Here is a 21,004-nt window from a genome sequence, read left to right on the forward strand (position 1 = left end):
GGCCTTAGTCTGAATAAATAAATAAATAAAGAAATCGAAAAGCGGCTAAAATTTGACTTTTTGGCTTCATAATGAAATCTTGGGTTAAAACGGAGCCCAATGCACAATGTGTCACTTTTTTTTATGGCGGCTTTCCTAGATGTCGCTGGAAGCTGATTTTTTCAGATAATCTTATTTTGCAAAGTTAGAAAAATTCAGTTTTTTTTTCCAGATTTTTATACCGTAGCGTCGCAAAGTTATAGCGTTGTGGGACCCCAATGCACTAGGAAGGTTAAATGGCATCGTACGCTATCGAAGTTTGATAAGAAAACCTTTAAATTTTTTTTTGAAGAAATGGTTGGTCGGGACGGGTTAAGGTTTCGGCTCCTTGGTTTCCTCCTCACTGCATCCAGCAGCATAGCGCTAACTTCTTCGCCCGAAAATATTTAGTTGGATTGGATTATTTCATACCTCTGTTGTACAAATCTTATTCAATATATTTTCCAGTGGATATGGATATCTCCAATGATAATAATAGACTGACATCAGTTCAAAGCAATCTACAGGTGCTAAAATTTATCAACACAATATGCTCTTTCGTTTCCCGGCTGCAGCACGCCCAACAAAGCTGCCACCAGTGCACTGTGGTCGGATATCATGAAATCATGGCATTAATAAATAACTCCTTAGGGTTGCCTCATAGAAGTTTGGTGTCTTCTACAAAGTTGTTGCTTGATAAGCAGGCCTTCATATGGTAATAAAAAAAATAGTTCAGAACTCTCCCGCTAGGGCGGCGCTTTAGTTAACTTTTTATATGAGCATGACAGGATGATGGTGTCTTCTGCAAAGTTTAAGAATTTAGTATTATGAGCAACTCTTGCGAAGGAACTATGTTTGAAAAGGCTTTTGATTCTGAGATACAATGCCTTTTTTGTAAAAAATGTGCTTTTATTCTCAAAATTTGATTGTTTTTAGTGTAATTTTGTATCTATGTACAATATTCATTTTCGCATAAACTTTCTGTTTCCCAGAGAGTAATATATGGTAGTGTCTGACCCGATTTAACCGACAAACAACTTGAAAAATGTATTAATTATTGTTAAATATTTAAAATATATAGAAAAATCGGTTTATTTTCCCTCTACCTCCACATCCAACCGAGATTTTATCTCGGATAGAATCTTTGGGTTTTAAAGAATGAAACGGAGGGGAATTTGGTTGCAGAAACTTGCCGCAACATTCAAACGACCTACTTTTATTTGTTCAATTGAATGATTTTGTGCTCAATTTAACATACGCGACGAATTTCTTGGATGCAGTACTATTAATACCATTTATAGTGCCATGCAACAGAAATTTCATGCTGTACTGGTACTATATTTTTCTTAAATAATAGTTGTAAACATTTTAATATTTATTTAACGTTGGCATACGAACTGTTTTTGCCGAACATAATATTTATCTGTGATAATATAAAAACGGAATGTTTTCAATTTTTTTCAACAATGTTGTCATCAAAGAACGTAATTATCTTTTTTTCAGAACTAGGAGCTGTTTCACAATTTCCGGTGATGTTTTATGAGAGCCCATTTTCAGCGATTTTGATCTTGAAGACAAAAATAGAATATCGCCAAATATACTGTTACCAGATGGTATTTCTGACGAATCTTATCAAATACACATTTTCTAATTTTTATGATTTGCACACATAGATTTACGAACAACATTAATTAATTTACGTTTTGATATGAACTAGTCAGAGCTTGTTCAGAATATGGATAAAATCAAACCTTCTTGTTTCGAAATCCGTCCAGAGTGTACTAACTTTAACTTCAAGGGAACCAAATCTGTAGTGCCATTTAGTGATTTCTAAGCTGAATTCCAGACCAATATATTTTAAAATAATACTGCAAAACAGCTAAAACGAATCCCAGAAAGTTTATGTGCTCATTATAATATGAATTTTACGGCCTACTTTGTTTGAATAAATGACAGGTTTCCGTCAAACACATGCGGAACTCAATAATTATCAAGGCACTGTGGAAGATTTACGGCAAATTTCTGCAACCGAATTCGCGTCCGTTACATTCTTTATTACCCAAAGATTCTATCCGAGACAAAATCTAAGCGGGAAGTGGAGGGAGTAGGAAAATAAATCGATTTTTCATCATATTTTTGAATATTTTACAAAAGTTAAGGCGTTCTCCAAGTTATTTCATGGTCAAATCGGCTCAGACACTACTATATATTACTCTGCGGGATACAGAGAAAATATGTGAAAATAAATATTTCACATAGATACAAAATTACACTAAAAATAATCAAATTTTAAACATAAACTCACATTTTTTACATAAAATGCATTGTATCTCAGCATCAAAAGCCTTTCCAAAGATAGTTCCTTCACAAGAGTTGCTCAAAATACTGAGTTCTTGATTTTTGCAGAAGACACCATCATCCTATCATGCTTGTATAAAAAGTTAGCTGAAGCGCCGCTCTAGCGGTAGAGTTCCGAACTAAATTTTCATCACCATATGAAGGCCTACTTATCATGCAACAACTTTGTGGAAGACACCAAACTTCTATGAGGCAACCCTAAGGAGTTATTTATTAATGCCATGATTTCATGATATCCGACCACAGTGCAGTGTAGGAAATAAAAATAAAATGTGATATTACTTTGCCGTCCTCACTAGGTACTTTATCGTCATGCTGCTAGGTGGCTCTTTGCCAAGCTGTTTTGTTTTCACCAAGCCTTGGGTGAGGCGAAAACTTACCCATCTGGGGATAGCTCTGTACTCAACTCTGGGTGGCGGGCACTTTCATTTCATCGTTGTTGAATTTTGCTACGCAAACTTTGCCTTCACACTGTCCTAGTTTTGCATGCGTGATGCCAGCCATAGATCGTATGTTATACTTCCTTTGGCTAGAAGCTAATAAATGTATGCCACCCCATGTAGAAGCTGCATACACGGTTTATAGGTCATAGAATGAACAAGCTGAATTAGCAGTAACGATGAGCTCCCTACATGCGAACAGGATAAAGCACGGTGCGAAGCAAGTCAATCGATGTACTCGGTGGACGCTATTTTCACAACGTGCGACCCTCTCCAGTCCTGATACGCCCTCACGCCTCTCATCCAAACTAACTCGCTAATGAAAATCGCTGCAGCCAAGCCAGCACCCCAAACGATTACCAGAATTGCCGGTTCCGTGTCCACCAAGCTGACCGGAACAAACTTTCCTCCACCGCCAGTGCATTTTGGTTTTTTCGTGTACAGATTGGAGTTCTCTCGATGCTGAATCCCATGTTCATTGAGCCGAAACAATCTGTAATTATAGTTAGATATAGTATGGTTTATAATGTTTCTCGATACAATATGCGAACCCAATTTTAACGTGCTCTTTGAACGAAGAGTTTTTCTGTATTGCATAGTAGGGATCGATAACCTGCAGATACTGGATTTCTTGAATACCGCACTTTTCGTCCTCCTGATAGGTTTCGCTCATGACCTTGTATCCAACGCCTTGCTCCACATGAAACGCATATAAACCTTTTCTTATTCGATCTATTCCCTGTTCCAGAGCAATAAAATTTGTCGAACCGTCCTGTTGTTTGATCTTACGCTCGTAGATCGCCCGACGAGTTGGTTCCGCTGCATGCGTAAAATAATAGCGGTTGAACACCGTATCATGGGCTCCAAACTTTAACCTGGACGCCAACAGATCCTCCAAGCTGCGAATTTTAGTGGACGGACTTTGCAACAGAGCCACGATATTAGCCGAGTAGCACACGTACAGAAACATCAGAACGGTGAAGCTGATCATGGTGATCGTTCTCGCCGAATAGCTGCGTGGTAATGTGGAGGAACCCTGCTGACACGTGGCTCCGTAGATCATGAGCAACGTATCACGGAAACTAGCCCGCAAAATGCTGCCATCTGTGGGGTCATCTACTGTGAGCGGTACGTCCCATTCAGCGCGAGCGGTGACTACTAGCAAACAAGATGTTAGGATGATTACCGCGGTTGTGCAGATCCAAACAAGCTGACGATAATAGACTTTTATTATGATAAAGGCCAATACGAGATAACAATTGCATATGTACATTATCGAACGGTAGCAAAAATACATTTTCCGTGAAGGACAGCTTCGGCGAGCGAAAGATGAACTTCGATCGGGTAGCCGAGGTCATGGCCACGTACTCGATAACGGGAATCCGATCAGTTGTGAAGAAGAGCGGTGATGCCCCCAGGTCAGCAACGTTCTGGGATAGTTCGCCAATCATGCCGTCCCATCGTTTGGTGGTAGTGTTGAAGTAGCCCCACGTCGAAACGATCGAGTAGTTTACCCGAGCCCCCATGTAGTGCTGAACCAGACAGTTGGTGAGAATGTAGTTTACTTTGGTTATCGTATCGATGTGTTTGTCTCTGTTGTGGAAAAAGATTCCAGAAAATTAATAGATATGTTTATAGGTAATTTGAAGTATGTCCCTTGAGTACAAAATATTTCAATACAAATTCAATACGCAGATTATTACGCCGTTGAAGGGTTAACATTCAGGCGGCTTGAAAAAAGATGATTTCCAGGATTTATTTTTAAGGAAACTATAAATGCATGACAAAAATGAAATACACATATACTGCCCACAATTGCATATTTGTCCCAAATGAATAGGAAACTCAGCAAAGATGGGATTGATATGTGATCTTAGGCAGTTTATCAATACTCCGTTCTTCGATCACCTTTCGCTGATCTTTAATCAGTGTCTCCGTCTCAGCTACTACCCATCGTTCTGGAAGTCAGCCGAAGCAGCGATGCCAGATCGTTCCAACATCAATTCCGTAGATTTGCTTAAATATTTTGGATGGCCCAATTAATCTACCCGCCGCAGCCACATCCAGGCGTTATAGTATATGCACAAAATAGCCAGCAAGAGTTAACCACCAGAAATTTGTATGGCGAAAGACATCTAACGCTGGTTTTCTCTAAATTAGAAACTTTTCATGAAAAACTATTTGGTACCGGTTATGAGGGATGGTGTCTGCTACTACGCCTATCAAATATTTTTTCGATTAAAGTGCTTAATTTTGAGAAATCGAACCTTAGATGCCTTTCGCCATACTGATTTCAGAAAGTTAACTCCTAGTGTGCCGCTGTAAGCACGCTCAAAGCAGTCGATTCATTCCGGTGATGAGCCACACAAACCTTCCAGTTTCAGTTCAAAAATGAAGTGAGATCTGCCGTAATCGAATTTTCTCTCGTTTTCAGATGTCACAACTGCAACAACTGCCAGTCGCGACATCCGGAAATGGGAAAAAATCGATCACAATGAATCACCTGCTTTGAGCGTGCTTACAGCGGTACACTAGGAGTTAACTTTCTGAAATCAGTATTGCGAGAGGCATCTAAGGCTTGATTTCTCAAAATTAAGCACTTTAATCGAAAAAATATTTGATATTTGAGTTAATGCATGAATTCCTTTGAGAGATCTTCCAGGAATTCCTCAACAAATTCCTTTATAAATGTTTACGTAAGCTCTTCCATGAATCCTCAAGAAGTAATTATGTGAGTTCATCTAAAAATTATTTTGTGAGTTCCTCCAGAAACAACGTAGATTTCCCGTATTTCAAAAAATTTGCTTTTGATTTTTTTTTTTCAAATATATCTACGGGAGTTTCCATAAAACTTCCTCCTATGATTTACATTAAAAGTGTTTCCAGGAGAGTTCTTCGAAGACTTTTTCCGGTTGTTCGTACAGAAATTACTCCGAGGATTTCTCCAGTAGAAATTTGTAGTAGAGTTTCTGGAGGAAATCTATGAAACAAATTTCTGGAGAAATTCCAGTTTGAAACTCTTAGCAATAAAATTCCTAAAAAAAATCCTGGTGTATCAGAATAAATGCTTGAAGAAAATCCAAGACAAACTCCAGTGATTTTGAAATGACCATTGTCATATGCTTATATGTCGAACGAGAAGGAAAATTTACTTTAAGCAACACACGGTGTAAGCCCAATATATTATTGAAGTTGCTTCCCAATCGAGCACCTCGTGAATTTGGTTCGCGGATTTTTTCCCATGTTTATTTTACATATGCGATGTTTTCGGGATTTGGACGCGGAAAATCAAAATCCCGGCACGGGACCAAAATCCGGCGGAAAATTTTCCCGAGATATGAGGCTACCTTTACGAGTAGCCCTTCAGTAAAAGTCATGAATAACGTGTCGTTGAATGTCTCGTAGGGGTATGTGAGCAAGATACCATAAAGATAAAACCTTAACAGACTGATGTGTGATAAAGCACCTATGAATCACCGATAAAAATTAAAACTGAGATAAAAAAATCCGTAGATTTCCGCAGACATTTTCAAATTTCCGTAGATTTTTTCTACGGATCCGTAGATCCGTAGAAAGCCTTCAATTCCGTAGATCTACGGAAATTTCCGTAGATCTGGCATCGCTGAGCCGAGGTCATCAGACTTCTCTTAGGGTTATCCAAGCTGTTTGAAAAGGCGATTCACAGCCGGTTACTTGAGTCTATCGAACATCACAGCATCTTGCTTGATGAACAGCTTGGTTTCCGGCGCGGTCGATCAACCGTACACCAACTTACCCAAGTTACGTTCTCAGACGGTACAAATTTGTCTCAAAACATCCACCATGGCCGATGTCGAGAAAGCATTCTATGCATGGCATGATAGCCTGGTATACAAACTAAACTACAACGCTACAATCTTCCCAGCTACCTGGTGAAAATGGGGAAGGGTCGTTTGGCCGAAAGCCATTTGGCCGAATTCCACTAGACCGCACAAACCATTAGGCCGAAACCAATCTGGCCGAACGGGTCATTTGGCCGAAAGGGTCGTTTAGCCGAAATGGTCATTTGGCCGAAAGCGTCGTTTGGCCGAAAGGGTCGTTTGGCCGAAAGGGTCATTTGGCCGAAAGGGTTATTTGTCTGAAAGGGTATTTTGGCCGCAAGGATTACTTGGCCGAAAGGGTTATTTCGCCGAAAGGGTCATAAGGCCGAAAGGGTCATTTGGCCGAAAAGGTTATTTGGCCGAAAGCGTCGTTTGGACGAAAGGGTCGTTTGGTCGAAAGGGTCATTTGGCCGAAAGGGTTATTTGTCTGAAATGGTAATTTGGCCGAAAGGGTTACTTGGCCGAAAGGGAAAGGGTCATAAGGCCGAAAGGATCCATATGCCGAAAGGGTCATTTGGCCGAAAAGGTCATTAAGCCGAATAGGACATTTGGCCGAATAGGTCATTTGAAAAGTGAGAAATTGATAATGAGAAGAGAGACGTCTCTCTTCTCACACTTCATTTTTCTCTTCTCACTGTAAAAAGTGAGAAGCGTGAAATGAGTAGTGAGACGTCTCACTACCCACTTCGTCCTACTCACTTGCCACAGGAGACGTCTCACTTCTCACTCCTCGCTGTCAAAAGTGAGAAGTGAGTAGTGCGAAGTGAGTAGTGAGACGTCTCACTACTCACTTCGCGCTTCTCACTTTTTACAGTGAGAAGAGAAAAATGAAGAGTGAGAAGTGAGTCGTCTCATTTCTCACTCCTTACTCCTCATTTATCACATTTATCACATTGAGAAGGGAGAAAGTAGGAATGAGAATTGAGAAGTCTTTTTTCTTACTCCTATTTTCTCACTTTTCAAATGACCTATTCGGCCAAATGACCCTTTCAGCCTAATGACCATTTCGGTTAAACGACCCTTTCGCCCAAATACCACTTTTGGCCAAGCGACCTTTTCGGCCAAATAACCCCTCTCGGCCAAATGACCCTTTCGGCCAAATGACCCTTTCGGCTGAACGACCCTTTTGGCCAAATGACCCTTTTTGTCAAACGACCCGTTCGGCCAAACGACCCTTTCGGCCAAATGACCCTTTCGGCCGAATGACCCTTTCGGCCGAATGACCCTTTCGGCCAAATGACCCTTTCGGTCAAACAACCCGTTCGGCCAAACGACCCTTCCGGTCAAATGAGTCTTTCGGCCGAATGACCCTTTCGGCCAAATGGTCTGTTCAGCCAAATATATTCGGCCAAACAACTTTCGGCCAGGTGGCATTCGGCCAAATGGGTTTCGGCCGAATGGGTTTCGGACAAACGACCTTTCCCCCAACATTGTCGCCGGCGTCTCCCAGGGCAGTATCTTCGGGCCCTTGCTGTTTAACCTGTTCACCTCCAGAACTTCCAGAAGGCGGCATTCTGTCTCTGTTCGCACATGACACCTCCATCGTCTACTAAGGTAGAGTAATCAGAGCGCGAGTGGCAAAACTCCAACGAGGCCTGGATGCTCTGACATAGTACCTCACCAGCTGGAACATCTGTATCAACGCGGCGAAGACCCCACTGTCGTAATCTGGAAAAATGACGTATATGCCATTTTCCAAAAATGGTGTTAACGAGTTGTACTCATCTAGCTCTTTAACAGAAAAATGGAAAACATGTAGGTTGTAATTTGGCGCATACATCACTTTGCCAGATTACGGCAGCCCAGGTAATCTTTTCCTTCACTCTAAAGGTGTGTGAATATGACCCGAAAGTGGACCGTCATTGTCCCTGAAAATAAGCTTGCTGTTCACAAGCAAATCATGCTCCCTGTGATCGAATACGGCATGCCGTTCTGGAAGAGCTGTGCTAAAGCTTATTATCTGAAACTCCAACGAGTTCAAAACAGGTTCTTGGGGATGATCTTCAACACTTCCGAGGTTTACCGTCTGGCCGGGATCAAAAGATTACAAGAGCGCTTTGGTGAGTGCGCGTGAGTGTGAGAAAATGCTTATGATTTGTTGTGCCTTTGCGGACCAGATAGCAATTAGTTATTTAGGTTATCAAATTTTGTAGTGTGAATAGTAGCTAGCATATGACAGAGTTTGGTCAGGAATGGAGTTTTATTTACGACAGTGAGGATGTGAATGATATGGCTGCTAAATTCAAGTTAGCAATCTGTGATTGGTTAAATGCAAATGTCCCTATGAAAAGGAAACCGGCGGTCCCTCCCTGGAATACGCCTCAACTGAAAAAAACTAAAGCGCAGTAAAAGACGTTGGCATCGTTACTTGAGAATTCATCATTCGATCTTCGCAAGATTGAATTTCAAACGCGCTAGTGACGATTACAGACGGTTAAATGAGGTTAAGGTTAAAAGGTCTTTTTTTTTTTTTTTTTTTTTTTTTTTTTTTACAAGGGAGAATGCATTTACACACTAACCCAGTACACGTGCATTGTAGTTGCCAAGCTACCACACGGAAGTGTACTGGAGTGTCGGACTCGCCCATACCGGTAATACCGACTGAGCTCCCTTGGGCGCCACCATCGTTTCCGCCAGGAACTACCTCGCAGTCCTCCTTCTGGCGGGACGGCAGTACTAAGCGTACTCACTCATTATCGCTCACACAGGCACTCGTCCCACGCGAGACTGACTCGCACCCCATTCACTCCATTTGAGTCTTACTTGGATGCTCTCCCGGACGCTCCGCTGCCATGCCTCGAGGTGTCAATAGCGGTAACTGCCTGGGCCTACAGATATTGCGCTACGACACTCTGCCTCAGCACGAGCAGATCAATCACACCACTGCCGAAGCAGACCATACGCTACCCTGCCGAAGCAGGGACACTCCCCATGCACCACATGTGCACAACTGTAGGTGTCTGGGTACAACCCACTGCTACCCTGCCGCCGAAGCAGCTTCTCCAAAGACCATTCGCTCCATGTGACCCTTTTTCAGGTGCTCACTCTAACACTCCACTGCAATGCCTCGAGGTGTCGATGGGATACCTCGACTCCTGCCTCAGCATGTGCAGTCCATACTCAGACTTCTGCTGCGCTTTGAGGTGACAATAGCGGCGGAGACACGCTATGACACTCCTGCCTCAGCACAACCAGATCACTCACTCCCTGCCGAAGCAGCTCACGCGCTACCCTACCGAAGTAGGTACACTCCACAACTTATTCTAACACTCCACTGCCATGCCTCGAGGTGTCGATAGCGGTAGCAACGCTACGACACTCTTACCTTAGCATGTGCAGTCCATACTCAGACTTCTGCTGCGCTTCGAGGCTGCCATAGCGGCGGCGACTCGCTATGACACTCCTGCCTCAGCACAAACAGATCACTCACTCCCTGCCAAAGCAGCTCACGCACTACCCTACCGAAGTAGGGACACTCCACATGCCAGTTGGCACTCCCTCCCTGGGCTTGTGCTTTTGAAGCGGCACACAGTCGCTTTGATAGAGTCCGCTTACGGGCACTTGTGGTTTTTTGGGAGGGATTTTAGCAGAGCCCACTGCTAAATCCCACCACGCCCTAGGCAGTTCTCCCTGACTCGCAGACAGCTGGGGAGGGGTCGTCAAGCCCTTGGACATGGTCCCTGCTGCCCCCAAGGTTAAAAGGTCTAAAATAATTAATCATGTTATCTGTGGTTAAATGCTGCACTGTATAAAAGGCATGTTCCAAGATTGCAGAATAACTTACGTCGTGAACCTAAATTTTTCTGGGGCTTCGTAAATAGTAAGAGGAAGAATACGTCTGTCACTCCTAATGTCGTTTATGGGGATAGAGAGTCGACAAGTGAATCTGAAGCGTGTGATCTAGTCGCCAGACACTTCGCATCTATTTTCCAGTCGGAATCATCTGACGTTGAGGCTGAGCTTGCTACGACAAACGTTCCATTGGACGCTGTGGATCTGAATACTTTTGAAATATCACCTGCTATGGTCATCCAAGCCGCTAAAAAGCTGAAAAATTCCTTTTCTCCTGGGCCGGATGTTATTCCTGCTGCTATACTTCGTCGCTGCGCTACTGCTGTTGCAGAACCGCTTGCCTTTGTTTTTAACAAACCATTCGAAAGTGGGGTTTTTCCCATGTGCTGGCAACATTCTTATATGTTTCCGGTACACAAAAGTGGAGATCGTCGTGATGTCATAAACTACCGTTTAATCACTAGTCTGTGTGCCGCTTCAAAGCTATTTGAAGTCATGAGTGACCACGTTTTGCGCACAACGAAGGCTTAAATCTCTAATTAGGAACATGGATTCATGCCCGGCAGATCCGTTAGTACAAACTTGCTTGATTTTACGACTATTTGTATGTCAGCAATGGAAGAAAAAGCGCAGGTGGACGTTATATATACGGATTTGAAAGCGGCTTTTGATAAAATTGACCACAAGATACTCCTTCGGAAATTGTCGCGATTCGGCGTTTCGGATAGACTCGTTGCATGGTTTACATCATACCTGTCTGGCAGAATATTGCGAGTTAAGTACGGAGCTAGTATTTCCTCACCGTTCACCATTTCTTCAGGTGTCCCACAAGGAAGCAATCTGGGACCGTTACTGTTTGTCATATTTTTCAACGACGTAGCAACTTCTCTTGGGTTTAGATGCAAGCTGATTTAGTGTCAATTTAGTGTTTTGGGCTATTTTCAATTTTGAAAAAAATCTAACTTGAGATATAAACATCGAAAATCGTCGCAACAACCTCTAAGCGGAAGCCTCTGATGTGCTTTACAAATCTTGTGAATATTGCTATTCATTCCGTTTACGTTTTGAACATGTTCAAGTGATTTTCAGGCTTTTAAGTGCATAAAAACACTAGTTTTCCTAAAAGTTGTTGTTCTACAAAATTCTTGTTTGAAGAAATCCTAACGTGTAAATTTATGACAAATGTTCACCATCTCATTTTCAAGAATTTAACGGTAATTCGCACATAGGCAATTATATTACTCAAATGTCCAGGGAAAAAAGAGGAATAATAGTATAATAAATTAGCAGTGAATTGTAATAAAATAAAGAATTTTGTGTACAAGGACTTTTAGGGAAACAGTGTTTTAATGCACTTAAAAGCTTGAAAATCATTTTAATATGATCAAAACGTAAACGCAACGAATCGCTATGTTCACAAGACTTGTAAAGCACACCGAAAGCTTCCATTTAGAGGTTGTTGCGATGATTTTCGGCGTGTATATCTCTCGATAGATTTTTTTCAAAATTGAAACTAGCCCAAAAACACTAAATCGACTTGAGCCACCTCGAAACTTTATCCGAATTAGTTGAAAATTTGTCAGAAAGTTTATTTTAGCATAAAACTTGTGATTCTGGGCTGGCCGGTTGGATTTTTGATACTTTTTGAAAACACAGAGTAACATCTCTGTGATTCTAGTATCATATTAATTTGGTATGATTAAGAAATTATTTTGTTTTTTGCCTTTCTCGTTTCTATTGAAAACTAATCGAATCGGATGCATTTATTTGCATGCTTCAAATATGTGCGTGAAAATACATTTCAATTCACAACATATTTTCATCTGTGAGGGCCAAGAAGTTATGACCGAAATATGATTTTTATAATGTACGAGAAAGGTGATGGTGCTTTTCTCGTACATTATTTACTAATCATTATAATAGTTATTGAATAGAATGTGTTCTTATCATGTGTATTTTTTATCAAATATGTTCAGGAAATTCCTGAAGTAAACCTTTAAGATTTGCACTCCTATCTACCAGACTGTTTCAAACATGGCAAAGTCACATTCTGTTCTAAGGACCACAGAGGATGTACTACATTTGAAACTAGTCGCCAAAGATCTGGTTATGCGTGTGGGATTTCTTGTATGACTGATGCCTTACTCCAGAGATTTCTTGGATAGCGCAGAATAAATGTAGTGATCGCATTCCAAGCACCACAAAGAGCATGAGCCACTTTTTAAACAAGTCGATAGTATTTTGATTATGCATGTAGACCTTAAAGCCTCACTCCAGAAATTTCTTGAATAGCGCAAAACTTATGTCATAATTAATTTCTATTAGAAGGACCGCAAAGAGCATATTCAACTTTTGAACTAGTTGACACATCTTTGGTTACGCGTGTAGACCCTACTCGAGTAGCACAAGTTAGACAAAAACGGTTGCAGCAACTTTATTGTGACTGAATCTGGTCTCATATAAGTTACATTGACCTATGTGGATCATTGTGTGCTACTAGGGTAAGCCCTTTCTCCAGAGATTTCTTGTATTACTGTGACCTTTCTCCAGAGATTTCTTGGATAACGCAGGGGATACCTTTGTAGAATGAACTGATTGATCTGGCAGACTCTAATTCTCCGGTGAGTTTGAATTTAGCAAAGCTATTCAATTTTTTTTAACGAAAAAGACAGGAACAGAAAGCTAACGTCATTTCGATCCAACCATAGGTAAAACATCAATGCAAACACTGAAACCGGGATTAAGCAACGCGCGTGTTTAAAAAGTTTTGTGTTAAAGAACAAAATTAGTAAGTTGCACTTTTAAAGTGCAACCAAATAGTTAGGACAAGTAGGCTAGGTGTACCAGTTGTGGCTATAGCACCAGTTGTCGCACGAGTGCTTTATATGCCAAATGACCAATCAAATCATCGCAAACCAAATTCATATCGATAAAGCATATTCATATGACACGATAACACCTTTGATTTCCTCCAAAACAAGCAAAGCATAATTGTAAAAATTGATTTTGCTTAATTTTTAACGTGCTTTGCACCAGTTGTCGCACTAGTGGTCTCAATTTGGCCAGTTTCATAAGAAAACAATGGGATTTGCCAAATAAGGAACCAAAATTAAGAATAGTGCCACAACTGGTGCACGCGTTCCTATTGTGGATTAATTAATTTTGAGGATAATAACAAATTTAATTGTGGTTTTCACAGCTCTTCTAAGGAGCAGGAAGTAAAACCTTTCGCTTGATATATAAAGTCCATCCACATGCCTTTTACTTATTTAAAAAAAAAATAGTTGTTCTTATGTATGGCGACAATTGGTACACCGACCCTAATGGTCGAAGAATGTTTCCGCTAATAAAACTTCTTTCGTGAGCAGTACGACGCTGAATTTCGTATCAATTGACCTAGTAACCTGCCCCATAATCGCATAACTTATCGTTACTCACTTATAATCCGTCAAGTGATTCAACGTGTCCGGGCTGGTCACCACCAGCGATGCCTTCAATGTGTAACCTTCGAGATTGAGCCGGCGGATCGAAGTTACTTTCGCGATTCGCTCGTCCAGCAGACTGCCGTTGATCCAGGTTGCGAACGACTCCACCGCCAAAGGGTGGTCCATCGAGTGTTTGAAAATTTGCTCCACACGGTAGCTTCCTTCCTGCTCTTTGATCACGAGATAAATTTCACTGCTGATCAGTAATGGCAGATCGGCTAATTTGGCCGAAATGGATTGCAGTTGTTCTTCCGCGTCTGGATGGTTTGAATCCAAATACTCCGTATCCAGGATAAGCCATCGGTATTTGATGTAGAGTAGTTTACCAGCAGCTGCCAGTAGGTGTTTCGTGTTGGGACATCTAAGATCCACAATCAAGAAGGTCTGCTGGTCGTTTATGTCTTCCACAAACTGACTGATGTGATCGTCGCTAAACGAAGTAAGAAATCGACCATTGAATGCGGTGAAATATTTGGCCTTTTCCTCAATCTCCCAACAGGTCATTAGAGTTACTTTGAGGGGATATTTTATTGTATTCAGAATGTCCAGCACTAGAGTTGGTACTTTTGCATAGCTCGCCTCAATTGTGAAGCAGCAACTGACGAGCAGAAACCAACGATTTTTTCCACCCATTACCAACATACTTTGAGATTGATAAAAAACTGTAAATTTCGTTGTCCCTCAGCAGAGTTTTATACCATTGCCTGGGGTTGTTTGGAAGAGTTGTTCCTTCAACCCTTTGTGCAAAGAAGGATGAAAAGTAAATATAATCAAGAACAAATTGCTGCATTTCCGGAACCATGCCCGGGGGTATTGAGGAAAGGTGCAGTCAGTTTCTGCTACCTTTTCGATGCCTTTAAATATTCAAACCAGTTGTTCTATTAATTTTCGAAAATATACATTGGTTTCAAGAGCGGGAAAGTTTTCGATTACTTGCACTCAGTAGTGCCAGTACCATCGTTTCGACACGTGACAAGTTTCATTGTGTAGAATTATAGTTTCTTCACTTTAGCTTGGCAGATGGAATGACGGATACCAGCGGAAGTAAACTGTATGTATAACTGTATGGAAAGATTTGAGGAATTTTAAGAATCGAAGAAGAAATTTAAAAATTAGGATAAGCTTTTATTATTATTTATTCATTATAAACCTTTCAAGTAAGAGCGAACAGGCTTCTGAACATTGTTCATGTTCATGTTTCTTGCATTTCTTTGGCTCTATATTCCCACGAATAATAGGTAGGTTCTGTATTTCAGGGTACTTTGGTTCGATGTTTCCTAGTATGCTCACTGTAATAGCATAGGAATAGGAAACTCGGCCCATATTTGCAATTACAGGCAGTATGTGTCTGGTGACTTAATGCACTTGCGTTGTAGATCATGGTTCAGATCTGCGTTTTGACTAGCTGCAGAGCTTTATATTTCATCGAGCTGTCGATCGTGCCACCACGGCACCTTTCAAAAGTATTCATTTAGATTGATATAGGTACTAAGGACCATTCAAAAGGGTCGCGAATATCAAGTGCCTAGGAGCCATTTTGTAGGGCTAAAAAATCATATCTGAAAAAGGAGTTCGGAAATTGAACGTCGGGAGAACGTTTGATACATTTGAGCGATAATGGGCGTTCGGATAGAAAAGCTTTTCCTACTTTAGTTGACAGTTTATTAATATCATTGAAAAAATAACTTGTAAAGAATGTGTTCGTGTATCTGTTACAGATTGTATATATTTGCCTGACATCAACATTGATAAAGATAGAGGAATTATTTACTGCTTCCATGTTTGTTCTTGGTTATTGATGTACATACCTTGAAAATGACTATCCGCCAAGAAATGTATTTGAAATTTATTTCACATTTACTAAGTATTCGCCGTCTCACACCTTCTCAAGGTGGGCTAGTTACATATATGTCCGTTAGACTTTCAAAAATCACCTATAAATAGTAAAACACCCTTTTACGAAAATCTATCTCTTGAAATATGAATTATCCACGGCAGAATTCGATCAAAAGCGCTCATCACTTCAACCTTAGACTAGTTAGGCTCTGAATAAGTAGAATAACAAAGTTATAACAATTTAAAAAAGTTTTTGCCTATTTCCTCGAAAATACAATTTTTCCTAGTTATGCATGCACACAGCTCGGTACGATGATCCAACAAGAGACTCCATACACATCAGGTTATTCTATATTACAGACTTCCGTATTCGCATTTGTTACTTCCCATGGCAAAGTTAACTTACAGCGTGAAGCATAGACATTGATTTTACGATAACAAATGGAAGAGATTCGTTGAGTGTAGCCAGCATAATGAAGACAACCAGTATTGAAGGCTAGAGCCAGAAAAGAAAGTTCCCGAACGATGACGGTGCCGATTCACGCTTAGACGGAGTTCTCGTCCAGACCCTGTAGGAGGAAGCTGATTAATATGGATCCGCTTATAATATCGATTATTCATATCATGACATACCTGCATCAGTGGACTGATGGCCCTCGGTGCCATCGCATGCAGATGCAGAGCGCCATTGGAGCCTCGCATCGAGCTCGGATAGGTACCGTGCGACCCCACCGGTGGTCCGAGCAGGGTGGTCGTAGTTGCCGAAGACGCGCAGCTCTCCCGCTTGCTGTAGGTTAGTGGCCTGTGAATTCGAACGCATAAGAAATGGTTTTATCCGCATGAGTTGAAATTCAATTAAGCGGAAACATGAACCCAACCCCCAAAAATTTGGACCACACACACTTCGGAATCGCTTCCCCAGCTGCATTGAATTCTAAATCATTCGACCGACCGAACGTATACTGCACTGCAGATCAGCTTATGTGGTTGTGGTTTTGCTACACAATACTCACATCCACCCCCCAAAATGAAGCGCGCACGAGAAACAAAACAACGTGCATTCGAGGAAGCCGTTTAATTAAAAGCAAACACTCATAAATCAAAGCCTCAAGCAATGGCAGCGGTCTGGATGAGCCTGGCCATTTGAGAATTTGTTTTTTCATTCATAGTTTTTTAAGCAATCAAGTTCAGCTACATCCTTCAGAACAACATCATGAATCTAAATTTGATCGGAATCAGCAAAAAGTTTGCAATCATGCTAAACAGTAAACTTTTCACTGAAAGGTTGTTGTTCACGATTTCTTCATTTTTCATATCTCAAGGTTTAATTTCACTATACTTGTAACGTAACTTTAATTTGCTTAACCAATTTCAATAAAATGTCATTCAGTCATGCACAATTATAGTTACAAATAGGTAATTATACAAATTATTATATCAACCTTGATATTCCAAATTATTGTCTTCTTTGTTCCTCCATGGAGTTTTCTGATATGTTTAAGTAACCTCTTATCTTCAACCATAATTTCATGATTTCGTTCACAGTTTCTTGTGTCTATGGCTGACTTGGCTCAGTGGAGTACTGATTTAAAATATAATTGAGGTCAGACGTGAACCAGCCAAACAACAGGTTGAAAACAGTAAGTACACACGAAACTTTCATGGAAAAATGGTGATTTTCCATAAATCTAAGTTGAAAAATGCATGAGAAAATTATTCCTAAATGAAAGCAAAATTTGCCATAAATTATCACGAATTGGGTCTTAAAATGAAGAATCGATATTCGATTTTCTTTCAGGGAACGATGAAGGTAATCATTCTAAACGTGTCAGTTTTTCTTTAGACTCAAAAATTGAAAAGAACATTGTTTAATTTGAAATTGAAAAATAGATGAAAAATGCTTCCTCGACATTTTCGGTCTTGTTTGACGTACGGATTCAAACGCACTAGCAAAACACCGCAGGGCACTTGACTCAACCTTTGACAGTTAATATATATGGCTGACGTTTTGGGCTGATGGTTCATTCGTTCTGAAATGTTGCACAGCCCAAAATTTGCCTTAAAATGTCTTAAACACAAAAATTTTTATTTTTTTTGTGTCTTTATTAAAGAGACTTTCAGCCCGAGGCTGGCTCGTCTCCGAAAGCACAAAAATATTATTTTTACTGATTTAGAATTTTACCAGAATTTTTATAACATGTTACACCGCGTTTACTTCAACAAGAATATTGATTAGAAGATATGCCCAATCATTTAAAAAATGCCACCACTAAACCCGCCGCACCACAGAAATAACACCCAGCTCTACCAGTTCGATATAATGCGATGTTGGTAACACTCGCACTACGATTGACACTCCTAATTTTGACGTGACATACTTCCGTTGATTGAAGCATTAGAAGCAGCAGATCGACTGACGTACGGTGTGTTAAAGTGTTCCCTTTTAAGAAGTTTACCGGAACCGCGGAACCGATGATCCTCTTAAACAGAGGAAAAGCAATCACTATTGCACAGGTGAAGATCTCGTCAAATTGATGATTGAAATTGAACTAATAATCCCTTGCCATACAGTGACAGACATTGCACGTGTGAGGAATAATCCTCGGCAGGCCCAATACCCCATTAAGTACAATTCCCAATATCATCTGGAAAAGTGACGCCGAAATCACAAAACAGAGGTATCAGGTAAAACAATCTTTGCAATCGACACTAGATCAACCAATCTCAAACCCTCATTGATCAGATATACGGCCGGCTACCTGTCACAGCATAAGGTGCACAATACCGACGAACAGTCATCGTACCAAGCAACCCGTACCGTCGCACAGTACGAACCACGAAGAGGCGACAGTGCAGGTAAAGAGGAGTAGTGCATTAATCTAAACCACCAAGATAATCATAAACCACCCCTTCGCAGCTTCCATCCCGCGCAAACGGACCACATCCACCAAATCACTCCCCGAACGCAGAAGGCCCTCGGAAGAGGTAACACAAATTCTAAAAACCATTGGTCAACATGCGCACTCATGCAATTACCCTATTCAGGGCCTTTCTTTTTTGATAAATAAATAGCAGCAGTGCGACGACAGCCGCGCTCACGCCACCGACATCGACACAGCATTTGCCAGGACGTGTGAAGATCGTCCCGATCGCTCTAACTAGCAGTTTTAGATTACATCCTCACACTATACCAAAATCCAATTGGAAAACTCAGTGGTGAGAACGACGAGCCTGTGAGAAACTCACTAATGCATGCTGAGCTTGGAGAGCGTCGCAGTCACACTAGTGTTGAGCATCAACGTTACCCACTAGTAACTCGGGTATCACGTGTTGACGGTTAGGAAGAAGGGTGAAAGGGCCCAAGCATCAAGTGTAGCACGGTGAACAAATGGTGCGGAGTGGGTGGTAGCAGAGAGCTGTGGTGATTGACGGAAGGAAGAAGTGTGATCGGTGCATCGTGGTGTGAGCAGCATAAGGAAGTAGTAGAAGCAGAAAGAAGATCGTGGCTGGGTGTTAGTGTGTGTGCATACAACGTGAGAGCGGTTGGAGAAACAGTGCAGATGCACTTTCGAATAGAGCGCCGTCGAATGGTGCCGAGCAAGGACGTAGTAAGTAGGGGCCCCTAAACAAATGATAGCGAAGACGTTCGCTGAAGAGAGCACTACGGTGCAGGAAGGAGGTAGGCTTAGCATGTAAGACTTGAATGATGCAATACAAATATGTACCGTAATGCTTTGTGTATAGTATTATTTTGATTTGCGCAATATTTCGACCAAATGCAATTTATCTTCTTGGTACTGGGTGGAGGAGTAAATACTGTAAAGGGCCGGGCATTTGTCTTTGGGTATTCTCATGCTTTACGGCGGTTATAAATAAGAAACCGTAACAAACAACGGTACAAGTATTCTTGACCGATGCACTATCGTTTGCAACCATAAACGAGGTAGGGCTTTAGGACCCAATTCCGCTGTCCAAATCGTCCCTGTTTAGTTCACTGGTCGTACCTTCAGGTATTTGTGGGGTCTGAGAAAAATTCCTTCAGCGTGTCAATCGGCGAGCAGCAAGCCATGACGCTGCCTCTTCTGGTCAGATCTCGGCGGCGTGTACGTACACGCATCCACGGAGAGTCACTGTCATAGGTATATTCGTTTCGGTCAATTCGGGCCACACATTTTGGTAATTCTGCCAGTTTATTTTTTTTGGATCCTGTCTCCTGTCGCTGATTTCTTGAGGTGAGTTGAATTCAAGTGGTTAAATTGTGTTTTCCAAACCACAAGGCGCGTCTGGAAGACTGCCGGAAAGGTTTGTGGTTTGCAAAATCACAGGACGCGTCCCAAAGACTGTCGAAAAATTGTTTGTGGTTTGCAAAATCACAAGACGCGTCACGAAGATCGTCGGATAATGGTTTGTGGTTCGCAAAATCACAAGACGCGTCTCGAAGACCGTCGGAAACTGGTTTGTGGTGGTGCGTCTGAAAGACCGCTGGAAAAATGGTTTGTGGTTTGAAGGCTCGAAGATCGTAGGAAATTGGTTTGTGGTTTGCAAAATAACAATGCGCATCGGGAAGACCGGTGGAAAATAGTTTGTAAGTGCCAGAAAAATGTTTTGCTGAGTGTTTTGCAGTTTGTGAAACTACAAGGTGTGGAAAATGGTTTAAGATCTAGAAAATCTCAAAGTCCTGCGAGCACTGATTTTGGTTAATACAAATTTAGATTTCATGTAGCCATTTGGCGGCGTTAGTGTATACATCAGTCTACCAGTGGAGCTATGTATGGTATAACAAGTTCTGAGAGAAATGGAGCAATATTCTATGCAGTACTGTTTGAAACTGTTCGGAAAGCCAAATATTTTAATTGGAAATTTATCTTGGAATGTACTGACTGTAGCCATAGCGGGATTACCTGCTGGATCAGATATCTTGGAATTTGTAAAATGAATAAGGTTGGCGGATTTCACAAAGCTATTCGGAAGACCGGATTTATTATGCGTAAGCAGGGAATCAATATTCGGGCAACGCCTAACAATATACTCTTTGTCATTAACAGAGTTTGTTACTGACAAACGCACCTATCGACAAACCTTTATCCGCACCCGAACACAATATGACAAGAATAATTTGCCTAGCATGCTCTTATATTTCCGAGAATACGATGCTAATTTTGTAATCATTGTTCGATTCTCGAATATTTCCATAAAAGCAGAAACTAGGATAGCA

The 21,004-nt window shown here is 41.2% G+C and overlaps 2 protein-coding genes and 1 long non-coding RNA gene across 4 annotated transcripts in view; 1 reads left to right on the forward strand and 2 right to left on the reverse strand.

Moving 5' to 3' along the window:
• Positions 1 to 2,680: 2,680 nt before the first annotated feature.
• On the reverse strand, positions 2,681 to 14,457 carry LOC134209010 (ionotropic receptor 75a-like). Its single transcript, XM_062684983.1, has 4 exons — positions 13,907 to 14,457; positions 4,088 to 4,409; positions 3,368 to 4,026; positions 2,681 to 3,309 (listed from the first exon to the last, which is right to left on the reverse strand). The coding sequence occupies exons 1-4, from the start codon at positions 14,455 to 14,457 to the stop codon at positions 3,042 to 3,044; spliced, it is 1,800 nt and encodes a 599-aa protein (XP_062540967.1). The 3' UTR covers positions 2,681 to 3,041.
• Positions 14,458 to 15,602: 1,145 nt separating this feature from the next.
• LOC134208790 (diuretic hormone receptor) overlaps positions 15,603 to 21,004 on the reverse strand; it is a 216,943-nt gene continuing 211,541 nt past the window's right edge. The window contains exons 12-13 of one of the 2 annotated variants that reach the window (XM_062684740.1): positions 16,423 to 16,591; positions 15,603 to 16,358 (exon numbers count right to left, since the gene is read on the reverse strand). In XM_062684740.1, the coding sequence (XP_062540724.1) occupies positions 16,335 to 16,358; positions 16,423 to 16,591 (193 nt within the window). In that variant the 3' untranslated portion in view covers positions 15,603 to 16,334. Of the gene's footprint in view, positions 16,359 to 16,422; positions 16,592 to 21,004 lie in introns of those variants that run through there. The other variant, XR_009978700.1, reaches the window with a different exon arrangement.
• Positions 18,170 to 19,511, forward strand: LOC134208791 (uncharacterized). The gene is made up of 5 exons (XR_009978701.1): positions 18,170 to 18,303; positions 18,361 to 18,474; positions 18,533 to 18,645; positions 18,707 to 18,774; positions 18,835 to 19,511. It is a non-coding gene; the product is annotated as an uncharacterized LOC134208791 (long non-coding RNA).

This window comes from Armigeres subalbatus, chromosome 2 (genome assembly GCF_024139115.2).
Source record: "Armigeres subalbatus isolate Guangzhou_Male chromosome 2, GZ_Asu_2, whole genome shotgun sequence".
In the NCBI taxonomy this organism is placed as follows: domain Eukaryota; kingdom Metazoa; phylum Arthropoda; class Insecta; order Diptera; family Culicidae; genus Armigeres; species Armigeres subalbatus.